General features: G+C 52.8%; 1 protein-coding gene across 3 annotated transcripts in view; it reads left to right on the top strand.

The window, feature by feature from the left end:
- Positions 1 to 13,510, top strand: part of LOC122391768 — a 33,354-nt gene that overhangs the window by 16,491 nt on the left and 3,353 nt on the right. For all 3 annotated transcript variants that reach the window (XM_043386000.1, XM_043386002.1, XM_043386001.1), the window contains exons 5-10: positions 322 to 523; positions 901 to 1,024; positions 1,357 to 1,441; positions 4,498 to 7,452; positions 7,925 to 9,351; positions 9,597 to 9,697. In XM_043386000.1, the coding sequence (XP_043241935.1) occupies positions 322 to 523; positions 901 to 1,024; positions 1,357 to 1,441; positions 4,498 to 7,452; positions 7,925 to 9,351; positions 9,597 to 9,697 (4,894 nt within the window). The remainder of the gene's footprint in view (positions 1 to 321; positions 524 to 900; positions 1,025 to 1,356; positions 1,442 to 4,497; positions 7,453 to 7,924; positions 9,352 to 9,596; positions 9,698 to 13,510) is intronic.

The raw sequence follows: 13,510 nt of genomic DNA, 5'->3' as shown, positions 1-13,510 counted from the left end.
AGCGCTGACCTCTGACCCCTTCCAGCCGGTGTCGCTGCCCTATGACCCCTACCAGCCAGTATCGGTCTCGTAACGCTGACCTCTGGCCCCTGTCAGCCGGTTTCGCTGACCTCTGACCCCTGCCAGCCAGTGTCGCTGACCACTGACCCATACCAGCCGGTGTCGCTGACCTCTGACCCCTACCAGCCGGTGTCGCTGACCTCTGACCCCTGCCAGCCGGTGTCGCTGACCTCTGACCCTTGTCAGCCCGTGTCGCTGTCGAAGCGCTGACCTCTGCCAGCCAGTGTCAGTGTCGTAATGCTGACCTCTGACCCCCACCAGCCGGTGTCGCTGTCGGAGCGGCGCTGGGTGCACGCGGACGAGGTGGCGATGCGCCGCGGCCGTCAGTGGCGGCCCTGCTACCTGGTGCTGCTCTCCGACCTGGTGCTGATCGCACAGCGCAACAGGCAGGTGGTGTTCGTCACCGAGCCGCCGCTGATGCTCGTCGATGTCATCCAGCACACGTTCAACGTCAAAAAGAAAGGTACGACTGGTACGAGACAACTGGCACATCGACGGTCCTGGTGTCTCGAAAAGTGGCAACCCGAAGCCAATGTAGATACATAGAGCCAATGTAGATCAGTGTATATTCCACTGACTTTATTCGTGAAGTTGAGGGTCGCTGATTTTTTATTCATGCTAGTTATTTACTACTCAAACATTTATGTAGCATTCTTATTGCCACATCTGGCTGATACAGGCGCTGTATGCGTCTGCCTGTCGATCAGTCGCAGCTGCGTGCTGTGCTACACCTGGTTGATACAGGCGGAGCGGTATGACACACCCTGTTGACACAGGTGGGACGGTGTGACACACCTTGTCGACACAGGTTAGCTGATGTGACGCATCCCCGCCCCCCAGAGACAGAGTTCCAGTTGACGGTGCCGGCGGCCGGCGGCGGTCATCGCAAGCCGCGCTGTCTTGCCTTCCGCGCGCCAAACCTGGAGGCCAAGCTCGCATGGGAGGACCAGGTCCACAAGCAGATGTAAGGCGGCCGTACAGGCCCAGATCCATGACCGTCTGACGCGGATAGCGCAATAATGAACATATCACAAACTAGATTCATCAGCTTTCCAGAAGTCATTCGCACATCGGGATGTCTAAGTTTGTAAGACATTGGGGTAATGTGCGCCGTGCCACACTGCTTTATGGCTTCAACTATGTTTTCTTGTTCCTGGCACAGCTTGGTAACCTTTCTAATCAGCCGAGAAACAGTCGGGAAAGTTAGCGACCTGCAGTTCTGAGCGGCCGGTGTGCCGGTACGCCGCTGAGGCTCTCCTCTGACCTAGGTGCCCCCGCCCTCCCCCGTGTCCCCAGGAGTCTGATGAGGGCCAGCCAAAGCTCCGGCAGCCTGGCGTCACAGCGCAGCGTCTCCTGTGACGCCCTCATCGAAACGTACAAGGTATGTTAACACAACAACGTGACGCTCATTTGTCAGAAACTTCATGTGAATTCTGGGTGACATTTTGTGCCGACATGTTTGGCAACATTTCCAATCTAGTGCACCTAACTTGTGCGGAACAGTGGCATATTTCAGTTCCGCAGTCCAAGGCGCAAACTTTTGTGCTCACCTGCAACGCAGAAACATGCATTATTCCTTTGAACGTCTCATAGGAACAAAGCACGTGTCATGTCGCTCCTTTGAGGCGAGATGCATGAATGTTATATGATGATTCACGGCCTTTGTTCGACGCATCCCAGCAATGTATTCATTATGCAGGAGCCACCGAGTCATGCCACGCAGCGGTGGAAATTTGCTACGCAACCATTCACCAATACATTTGGTTCTTTAAATGTAGGAATAGGGTCACACAGAAGAATGGGTAGGAAGCGTACATCTATATTATGATTTATAAGTCGTCCGTGCGTTCTCCATCCATCCATCCATGTGTCATGTCTTATGTGTCTTAATGCGCCTGAAAGGCGCCGCGTATCGGCGTGAAATTTGGCATGCCGAATCTGTGGGCGTGGGCGGCCTTTGTATTAAAATTTGGGCGTGATCGGACCAGGGGTGCGCCGTCAGCACGCGCTCGCGTGCGCCATAGGGTTAACACGGGAAACGGTCAAATCGAAGATCGGGCGAAAACCGGCCTGCGGCGCCCACTTCCCGGGCCCAAAACTCGGCGACAGATTGCCGTAGCGAGGTGGGGTTGCCACCACTGGATAGAGGAGAGATGGGCCTAGCGTATTGATATGGTTTCATAGTATAGCACGCGCCACGTGCAAGACAGCACCCCCGGTTGTGAAAAAATGACCGATTTCGTGCATTGTGACGGGAAAATCGATGCCGCTGGAAAACGGTTTGACGGAATGAAATCGGTGTTGTATCATTTTGCAGACAAATGTATGTGTTATCAGAGAATAGCAAACAAAAACTGATGATCCGTACCATTTCCTTAATAATCAAAAATTAATTTGAAAATTTGATTCGCGCGGAGCGCGATGTCCTTTACAACATCAAAACTTATTGAAAACGCTGATCAATCGCTATGAAACCTACATATTCGGAAAGAGCATTCTTTTCTGACCAATATCCACCCAAAATATTATCGAAAAGTCAATAAACTTCTGTGAAAATGACTCAAGCATGCGACCGTGTTTTGATAACGTTACGCGTATTTTCCGACGAAATCGGATCGGTGGCTTCGGCAGGCAGGCCATTCAACTTTTGACAATAGCTATCAAAGCATGGGCTGCAATGCACCGCCCGCCAAGGGGAATTCCAAACACTGAAAATAAGCGCCTACCAGTAAACAGCACATTATTGTACTAGGAATAACTCAGCTACTACTGGTCCGATTGCGCTGAAACTTGGACAGCGGGTGGGCAGGGCACTCACCTGGCGATGCATGGTCATTTGTGACAGGTAGGGTGGATCGATTGCACGTGCGCACGTGAGGGGTCCACCTATACATCTCAAGAACGGCTGGGCCGATCTCGCTCAAATTTTGTACACTGTTGGGGACAATTTAGAAAGGTGGCTGGCGCAAGTCATCTGGAATCTCAGTTAGCGCGTGCGCACGTGCAGTGGGCCAGTTTTATATCTCAAGAACGGCTGGGCCGATTGCCCTCAAATTTGGTACGTTACTTTAATCGAGAAGGGTAACTATTTGTAGGTTTTTAGTAAGGTAGGGTATGGGTAGGTTAGGGTAGGGTAGGGTGGGTTTCAGTTCGATAAAGGCAAACCATGAGAAAGGCTCTAACAACCCGCAACCAGCACCAGCATATCATGCCGTTCAAACAAATATCAAACTCCGACAAAATAAGACAAATAAAAATAAGAAGTTCCCACACCCAAACTAATGCCCCCGTTAAACATATCTATCAAAACGCACAGTTATAGCGCAAAACATGCCATCTAGTATGTATATAAAATACAGCTTCGAACATCTTTATCCTAGGTGACTAAGCTTTTATTACATGGGAACATGGACCTTGAATGTCAAAATGCGAAAAAAATAAGACAAAATAGATTATTTCTCCAGTTCACTAAACTTCTTGCAAAGTACTTATCCAGTATTTAGGTATGATGTAGAGTGGTTAGTCAACATTAGTCTACATATTCGCCGTGTACAGGACTACATAATTTCCCCGTACTAAGTTCCTACACCTGACGCCCGGTATACGGTACGGGACACTTCCCGTTATCCGTCATCCAGCACGCAGTCCGACCGACACGGTGCGTCCATTATGCACCGTCCACACTGCGCCACCGAGTGAGCCCGTCAAAGGACGCACAATGTGGCGCGGCGGCGGCGCATCAATCGTCAGCTGACACCGCCAATGTGATTAGTGACGGCCCAGTGATGTACGGCTGGGTAGTGACGGGACGCCGCCGGTGGCGAGACAAGGCCAAGGCTGACGGACTGACGGGGACCGTGCTCCGGGGCGTAGTGGAGGCGCAGCCTCCTTCCCGAGTGTGCTCAAATACCGGATTTTCTTTTTTATTTTTGTGTTTAGTTTGGACAATGTCTTTGTATTATGCAATCCTTTGTGAGCTAATAACGGCAAATATTATAGCGACTAGCGAGAGCAATGTATCAACTGTCATTTAGAAAAGACGTCCAAAATAACCATTTAAAAGGAAACAAATTTCAAAGAATGCAAGAATTTAGGCCAATTGGTCAGTTACGACGTTAGAGACTGACGGCTGTTACCAGCAATTGATCGCCAACTCTGACGATGCTACGAATGAGTCATTTTGTTTATCTATTGGGACCTAAGAGCGCACTGACTGTCCCAGTCAGTTTACGTCCATAACGCCGACGGCAGCGTTCCACTGATGACCGACAAGTCATCGTTTATCACGGTACATCATGGCTCATAACAATAAGCATAATAAGCGATTTGTCCAAAGACGACATAAAATATCCACAGTAACACTCTAACATAACAAAGCCATCGTCCACAGACGACAGATAATTATAATAATTGACCTATCCGTTTGGCCTGTTTCAGTTCGAGGACCTGAAGCCCGCCGAGCCGCATGGCGCGGAGCGGGGCCGCCGGAGAAGCAGCTCTCCGCCGACGTCTGATCGGCGGCTCTCCACCAGCAGCGGCTCGCACGTGCTGCCGGCGCCCGTGAAGCGGCAGCGCCCGGACACGCTGCGCGCGCGGCTGTTCGGCGCACCGGCCCGGCCGCGGCCGCTCAACGTGAAGAAGCTGAGCGCCTCCGCCAAGTGCTGCCAGTACCTGAGTAGCCTGAACGTGCCGGCCGGCGAGCGCGGCCGCGTCACGCCCGTGTTCGAGCGCGAGGGCGACATGACGATCGCCGACTTCGTTAAGAAGCGTCAGAAGGTGTTGTTCGACGTGCAGTCGGCCGACAGCGCCGACGGCGCGTTCGAGACGTTCCTGCTGGACGACGAGCTGAGCTCCAACAGCGTCACTCCGCCGCCGCCGGGCTCCCGGCACGTGTCGTACGGGTGTGTGAACGTGGTGCGCTACCGGGGCGCGCCACCGCCGCCGCGCCGCTGCCGCCCCCAGTACAACCCCTACCTGGACGACAGGATCGAGCAGGACTACCCGGAGCTGGTGGGCGCGCCGGTCCGCCGACCCTCCCTCACTCAGGGGTCAACAGAGGACTCAGGGGTCGCAGAGGACAGCGGGAACGGCGGCGCGGCGCAATCCAAACGCGGCCTGCTGCCCAGTCCGTCCATGAAGTTCGCAGACGATGATGACTTGTCTCCTACCGGACCAGGCGGGCTGTCACTCCTGAGAGGGACAGTTGAATCAACAGGGAGCAAGACGAACGGACAGGCCAGGCTGCAGGAGATGAATGAAGAAGAGATGACAAACAGGGTAACTACTTGTAACAGGGTAACTGAGCAGGCCACTGATCATGTGGTTCAGGGCTCTAAACTAAGGCAGATAGATCGAAGCTACGAACAAGAGTCCCGCGATCAGCAATCGTTTGAGTGTGAGAAACTTTCCAGAACGGCAAAGAAGTGCAACGGTGAATCAGAATCATCCGTGACGACTGGCAAGTGCGAAAGAAAAACCAGTGTGAACGAAGAAGAGACAAACAGGTCTGGGGAGCACGAAAGTGAATCGCCCGTACTGGAGCTATCACTACCAGCTTCAAATGGAGTACTGGGAGCGCCACTCTGCTACGAAATATGCGTAAACCCTGAAAATGACGGAAACGACAAAACTCTTGCCGCTATTGTACATTCGAAACCTCCACCATCACCTGTTGCCGGTGAGTCCTCTGCGGTTTCTCCGAGAGAACTAGTTTCATCAGATGCATCTTGCCATAGCCAACCAAGTTCATACGCTCGCGACGCGGCCGATAGAGACGTAAAGGAAAGCATCGATGAGGATAGTCGTAGAGTGGAGCGCTTAGAACGGAACAGCAGCGCCGAAGAGCATGACGACAGGCGCATGTCTGAGAGTAGAACGTCCGGTAGTCCTCGTAGCCAGTGCAGCGGTTTCGTAGACGAGTCACCAGACGCAGGCGAAGGTTGCGGCGAAGTCTCCACTGACTTCGCGGTACTGCGTGCGTCTATCTCGCCTACCCGCATCCCCGCGACACTTTCGCTGGGCGATCACGGGAAGCCTACGGCTCGTGACGGCGCCGACGACGACCGCTGGACTGCGGAGACAACGATCCTGGAGCCCACGGTCCTGCGGGACGACCTCACCGAGCTAGAGGACTCGGCCTACCTCTCGCGCAGTGACGAGCTGCTGGAGCGCCACTCACAGAAGGTGCTGTCCACTGCGCTGTCCAGCAGCCTCTCCAGCTTGGCGCGCCGCGCCGGCTCGATCCCCAGCTCGCTGGACCGTTCGGAGGTGCGAGCCGACCCGGCTGACCCGCCCCTGGCCTGTCGGAGTGAAGAGGTGCTGCCGGCCTTTCGGTGTGATGACGTCGATGAGCAAGGGGCCAGCACCACTGGCGTCACAGGCGCCTTGCTGACGCGCCACGGCACTAGCTGTGATCTGGTGACAGACGTCAGCCACGGTTACGTGCCTTGCGCGCGACGTGGGGCGACCAAGGCGCTCCAGCGGCCTTACGGCCAGCTCGTGGCAAGACAGGTGGCAGCGTTCGAGCGGCAGGCGGGAGCGGCGGCGCCAGCCGCGCCCGTGCCTCGCGCCACCAGCCTGGGCGCGCTCTGGCAGGTTCCGCCCGAACGGGGCAGTGCAGACCTCTCTCCGGCGACTCCGTCCAGCCGCGGCAGCTACCTGACCTCCGGCTCCCCGGCCACCTCGGCATCTGCCTGCGACCTGGACTCGACCGGTGAGGACGCCACACTGGCGCCATCCAGCGGTGACAGCCAGAACTCGCTGTTTGGCGGCCTGCCAGATCTGGAAGACGAAGTGGCGCCCGACCTGACTCTGGAGCTGGCCGACGGTTACCGAACGCAAACCGACCGCCTTATGCCGCTCTCCGACATCGAGGAGATCACCGAGGAACTGGACGGCTTCGTGTCCGGCTCAGACATCTTGTCGCCCATCAGCGAGGAGGCGTCTTCTTCGAGCGCACCGCAGGAGCCCTCGCCGCCGGAGCGCGATTCCTTCCTAAGGCCGGTCCCGCGCAAGAGGCAGACGCAAATCAAATGCGATGTTAATCAGCAGCAGGATCACCAGGCCTCCGAGCACATGCGGAATAAGGTGCGAATGTGGGCAAACGGGATCGACGTGATCCCCTACTCCGGACCGAAGACCAGCAGGCGACATGGTGAAGACGGCTGTTATCGAACCACTGAGGGAGTGGTGGCAAACACTGGCCAGCCCAGCGTTGAGCGAGCGTTGGAAGTCATCACGGACAGCTTCCGCGGGATCGGATCGGAGGATCAGCCCGACGAGGAGGAAGCTGATGCTGCTGAAATACAGGTTCCTGACGACTTAGAAAGTCCGGAGGACCAAACCCATGAGTCTCCCGTGAGAGAGGAAGCACCTTCACATCGGACTGATAAGGTAAGTGGCAGGAACGTGACTCAACTTGTTGAGGCCAGATGATAGAAACCATATTATGGGCGCGCATGAATGTTATTTGTCTTGCACTGGGCAAACAATGAAGACAGGGGATAATTGCCACAAGTGCTGCTACATACCTAGTACATACCAACGTGTCGCTGCATGTCACCATTAGGTTCTTTTAGAATTTCGGATGCAAGTTTAGGTGCGCTCGTCTCGTAGCTTGGTAAAGTCATCAGAGTGTTAGTGCTCAGTTCTATCTCAGCATAACAGCCATAACGAAATTGACGCATTGTTGTCCGGTAGGTACATAGATTTGCATCGTTGGTGAATTACCGATGCCTCCCACAAATCACAATACCTCAAGCTCCTATAAAATATGTCCGATCATGACCACGTCGTTTCATGAGCGATTTGTATTGATAGCGTCGCACCATATCGTTCATTTCCCTTTCATTCTTTCTTTCTGCAGGATTCAACAAAGGTGACTACCATAACTCCACATGTGGCGAAATCCGAGACAACGGAACATAGCCAAACAAATCCTACCTCATCTTCCACGCAGGACGACCTTGCTGGCGATGGACCAAGACATGGTGATGAACCATTCGCTAATGGTAACGGCTCTTCAGAGAAGAGCGGGCACGAAACCGGAGAACCGGAGGGCGAGACACAACAACCAGCACAGCGAAATCAGGATGCTGAAGCGTTCGACGCGACTAAGCATCAGCCAACCGCCAACGATAGTCTGAAGGACGATGGCAGAGGTTTGATTGACGCTGAAGTCAGCAGAGAAAAGGCATTGGACGCTGAAACGCTCAACACGAAAGAAGTCGCGACAAACGACTCGTCAAAAGCCAACAATATTGCGGGAAGAGAAACAGCGAGAGAATCTGGTGAAATCGCTTTAACGGATGGCCCACAATCGCTGGAGATTGCATCAACCAAGGAGGTCAATGTGAGTTCAGAGGATACCCGACTTATGGAGCTTCCAACGAAATCATCGGCAGATAGTGTTGACAATCAAATGAGTCAACCATTACCGGGATCTAGTCCCCTGTCGACTCAGTTTGAACATCCGGCGCCAGAACAAATACCAACAGACGATGAAGTCCACCAAACACAAAACCAGAGGGACAGTAAGGAAGAGCAGAATGTTGCTCTACTCGACAACAGCCCGCAAACGAAGGAGAGGGGCGACCGGGTACGACACAATAATGACGAACAAGAGCCAAGGACAACAGATGACGACGAGTTGCCGTCGAACGAATCCAGCCAGCCGATAGACGAGGTTGGGTTCGCTCTCAAACCATCAGAAGACCCTGGTGTCTATCTAAAGACGAACGGTAGCATGGATGAAGAAGTTGATGCGGCCACCAGAAACGTCGCAGATGTCAAAGCAGATGCGAGCCTTCCTGAAGAGGTTTCGAGAACAAGTTTCGCCGAAACAGTTCAAGGAAGTCTGAATTGTCCCAAGGCAGCTGACTCCGCTCCTCAAAATCCCAACGATCCTGCTGATGCTGACAGGCGCTTCCAATCTTCCAACTACCATGAAGAACTCCCAGCAGACTCGGAGATTGAAACCGAGAACGAACATCCCCAAACTGAAGACGAGCATCATGGACCCGATGGTGACCATATCGAAGCCGATAACCTGCTGACAGAAACCGAAGCAGGTTCTGCCAGTGTCGAAGGGCGGCTTAGAGGGGTCGACTGTGGGCCTGCCGCGACTGAGGGCGGTTCTGCCGGAGCGGAGAGCGGTCCGGCCGAGTCGCCTCGTCTGGTGGCCAGCATCCGCAGCCTGCTGCGCCACCTGAGTCCGGTGACGGAGAGACGTCGCCAGGAAGGGGACCACCGCGACACCCACGACGGACACCAGGCGCCAACGCGAGCCAAACGGTGAGCATGACATTCCAGTGACGGTCACTAGCTGGAATGATGGGCTGGGTTCCAACTTCAAAGAATTATGTATTATCTTTGCAGAGAACAATCATAGTAAATATAAATCTAAGCAAGTGATGACAAGTACGGGTTGCTAAGAAGAAACCCTCATCGTTCACAATACTTATGAACTTAATACCTAAAAGCGGTCATCACAATCCTTTCCTGCAATCGCGGTAACTGACCCCTGACCTTTGCTGCAGATTTCCTAAGTTTTGGTCGCACCACTCACGCCGGGACCGTAAGAGTGAGCCGATCAGCACGCACGACTCTGCTCATCACGGCTCTCACGTGTCGAGATCAGGTGAGCTAGCCAGGGGCGTCGACACCGGTCCGACTTTTCCGACTAGTCGGACCACTTTTTCGACTAGGCGGTGCCCTGCTGTGGCTCGCGGGGGCCCCTGCTGCAGACCGCGGGGGCCCTACTGCGGCTCGGGGGCCCTGCTAGAGACCGCGGGGGCCCTGCTGCGCCTCTGGGGCCCTGCTAGACACCGCGGGGCCCTGCTGCGGCCCGGGGGTCCCCTTCTGCGGCCGCGGGGGGCCCCTGTTGGGGCTCTCGGAGGGGCCCTGCTGCGGCCACGGGGGCCCCTGCTGCGGCAACGGGGGCCCCCCGCTGCGGCTCGCGGGGGCTCTGCTGCGCCTCGCGGGGCCCTTCTGTAGCTTGAGAGGGCCCTGCTGCGGCTCTCGGGGCCCTGCTACGGCTCGGGGGCCCCTGCTGTAGAATGCGGGGCCCTACTGTGGCTCGGGGGCCCTGCTGGGGCTCGCGAGGGCCCTGCTGCGACCGCGGGAGCCCCTGCTGTGGCCGCAAGGGCCCCTGTTGGGGCTCTCGGGGGCCCAGCTGCGGCCACGGGGCCCCTGCTGCGGATCGCGGGGGCCCTTCTACAGACCTTGGGGCCCTTCTGTAGCTTGAGGGTGCCCTGCTTCGGCACGTGAGGCCCTGCCTCGCCACGTTTGGGCCCATGGTTCGCCAGGGCCCTTCTGCGGCCCGTGGGGCCCCTAGTCTTGCAGACCGCGGGGCCCTACTGCTGCGAACGCTGAAGACCTGGCTCAGAAACAGGATGGGCGAGAGACGCCTCTCTGATCTACTCGTCTGCCACGTGCGTCAGACCCTGCTGGACGAGGTGGACCCGGAACAGGTCATACGGGCGTTCGTGGCAGCAGATGACGTCCGGAGGAGAGTATTTGGTGATGCCTAAACACTTTACGCAACACTACAATACAGTACAGTTGTGCCCACAGTGTTCGAAAATTGATATTAACCCGCGCCCGGCTGGGGGTCCTGGATTTCCACGCCCTGCTGGGGGGGGGGGTGTTTGAACACCCCCCCCCCCTTGTAACTCGGCTCCTGGACCACGTAGCGATACGCGGAAGACGGCGTTCGAAAGAGCGTCAAAAATAATGACGAAATCACTTCGGTCAATTTTTTGGTCATGTCAAAGGTCAGGTCACCAGAGGTCATTGAAGGCAAAATTTCGCCGATTTCCAGGTCGAATATCGAAAATTTCCAAGAAGCCAACGCAAAACTCGAGAACCAATAGAGCTACAGCGCCGCGCAAAAGCGCATTCCATAGCCCTATTAAAGCCCTTTCTGAGTAATTCTCTCAGATTTGACCTAACGTCAACGGTTTTGCCTGCAGGGGGCAAAAACTGCAAAAATAGCCGATTTTTTTCGGAAACAGTTTTTCTGTAATAACTTTTGACTCAAGCCTTGTATGAGCTTACTTTTACCGGCATTGTGTTCCTCTCGTCAAGACGCATCGAATGAACTATAAGTTGACCTTGAAAGGTAAACTTGAAAATTTGACCTCAGGTCAAGGTCATGACCTGACCGGAAAGGGTCATGTTGCATATCAGTCGATCCGTATCGTCGAGCTGAACACATCTAGGGCGTTTTCATCGCTCTAGCATGCCTCTATCAAAAGTTATTTGCGAAAAACTGCTAGATAGGTGTGACCTAAGATGACCTCAGGGCATAAAGAAGGGTCACGGACACCATTTTCATGTTCAGTGTGTCTAAACCACTTGTAGTTTGGTGTTTGGGAGTGTTTATAATGTCTTTTGTCCAAAAGAGGCGCATTTCAATTTTCTCCCATTGACTTATAATGGGGAGGTCGCAAAAATTGACCTGACCTTAGGTCATCGATATCAAAATTTTGAGATATACATTTTGTAGGGGAAGTTGGGGCAATGCCGGGGTTGGGGCAAAGCCGAAATTCGAGATATTTCGAAAACCGTACGACATGGATGACACCTGTCAGTGATGCTCTGAAGCTTAAGTGACTACCAATTATCGCATGTTTGTTACCAGTCGTAATTCGGAATACTTCGGCTGTGAGGGCGCCAAGAGCGTTTTCAAGGTACGTTTCCTTTGTACTACATGCGTCTTCTAAGATGCATTTCCTACTCATTATGCTACCGTTTGTCTGGCCAATTCGGTCAAGTAATCTTCAGCACGTCTTTGCATAAGTGTGCTGCCTATTTGAAATATATACAGCACGTTGAAAAGTTATGGGCCTGCAAATGAAAGTATGGCTGGCTGGGGTAATGCCGAAAACGTGCAATTACGCGCGTTAAAGCATGCTACGTGAACTTTACCGAACTTTAACTTTACCGTAGAATAGCAACGCGTATTTTTAGTCACACAAATTACACTTTTAACCGACACAACGGCCTGTTACCATAAGGAATGATTTACCTGGCCTTTTCTTATTATATCACACAATTATAACTTCCAGTGTGCACCAAGCGTCCTCAAGCTCTTAAAACGCGTGTCAGCTTTGACGAATTCTGGATAAAATTTGAGATAAAATAGCAAAACATCAATTCCGGCATTCCCGTAGATCATTTCTCCCATTTTCGGCTTTCCCCGCAGTCCGGGGCAACGCCGAAAAAGTCACTTCTTTGATATTTTTAGTTTGTGCGCTTAACGGTATGCGAATTCATCAAATGCGCCTGGTATGTTTGAAAGGCAAAAGACTGGCCTCTCGAATGACGCCAACAAGTATAGCTTATGTTGTCTACCTTGCGTGCTACGGGCGTCAGAAAAAAAGTATTCGGCGTTCCCCCAACTTCCCCTACATGCTATTGCTCTTCGCAATCGCTGAAAGTTTCAAAGTGATTGGTCACTCGGTGTAGCTATGACAGACATTGAAACTTTTTATGAGGTGAGGTCACTTCAAGTGACCTGGTGACCTGACCTTGAATGACCTTGGTCTGAAAATTTCACAACATGTGTAGAATTGATGTATGATAAGGTGTACCAAAAACGGCGGCGCTCCCCGCCGTTATTGAGATATTCGCGAAAAACCACAAGGGGGAGGGTGTTCAAACACCCCCCCCCCCCCCAGCAGGGCGCGGGTTAAGTTAGGTGTGCGGATGATGATATAATTTTCCTCGGATGACGAATGTGAGAGTAAAAGGTGGCTTTTCAAGCTCAAAGATGACAATTCCGATTTTATCGTCAGTAATCAGGAGTGGTAAAATAGTTCTCCTTTTTGGAATACCTTTGTCTGCAAATTTTTTCAACAGACGGTCACGAGAGCAGGTTAAGGTGACTGGAACTATCAAAGATGACACAATTTTATTATTGTTTTGAAATTTTAGGATGAAAATATGTTTGCCAATAGGTGTGCCTTTCCACCCAACTTTCCGAAAAATGGAACACTGTTAAGGCTGTTGAAGATGGTCGATTAATCGAGTATGTAGCTGCAGTAGTTTGTTTTACTTGCAAGATGTATCTGGTAACTGGTATCAATATATCTACATAGGATGTGTTTTTTAGATGACCATTTTTCTGATGACAGAAGAGTGATTTTGTTGTCTTCCACATTGGAACGATTTACCCTAAATATTGGTGGTAAATCGCTTTTAAGCTTTTTTTTGCTATTTTAAACGTGTAAAGCGCACAATGCAGGGTGTTGTTATAAAACGATAAAAAGCAATCGCCCCGAGCTTTAATAGAAGCAGATAACCACAATTTGAATGATGTTTCCAATGTCAAAATACTGAAACATTTATTTCTTTTATTCTTTTTGGCCATGGGCCTGGGCCCCATGGGCCTCGCCAACAGAAAGTTATTAATTTTATTTACATTTAGCTTTTTTATGTGAATTTGGGC

This window comes from Amphibalanus amphitrite, unplaced genomic scaffold (genome assembly GCF_019059575.1).
Source record: "Amphibalanus amphitrite isolate SeventyFive unplaced genomic scaffold, NRLGWU_Aamphi_draft 000453F_arrow, whole genome shotgun sequence".
Classification (NCBI taxonomy): Eukaryota; Metazoa; Arthropoda; class Thecostraca; order Balanomorpha; family Balanidae; genus Amphibalanus; species Amphibalanus amphitrite.
Note: the sequence above shows the minus strand (reverse complement) of the source record. Positions and strands in the feature narration are given on the sequence as shown.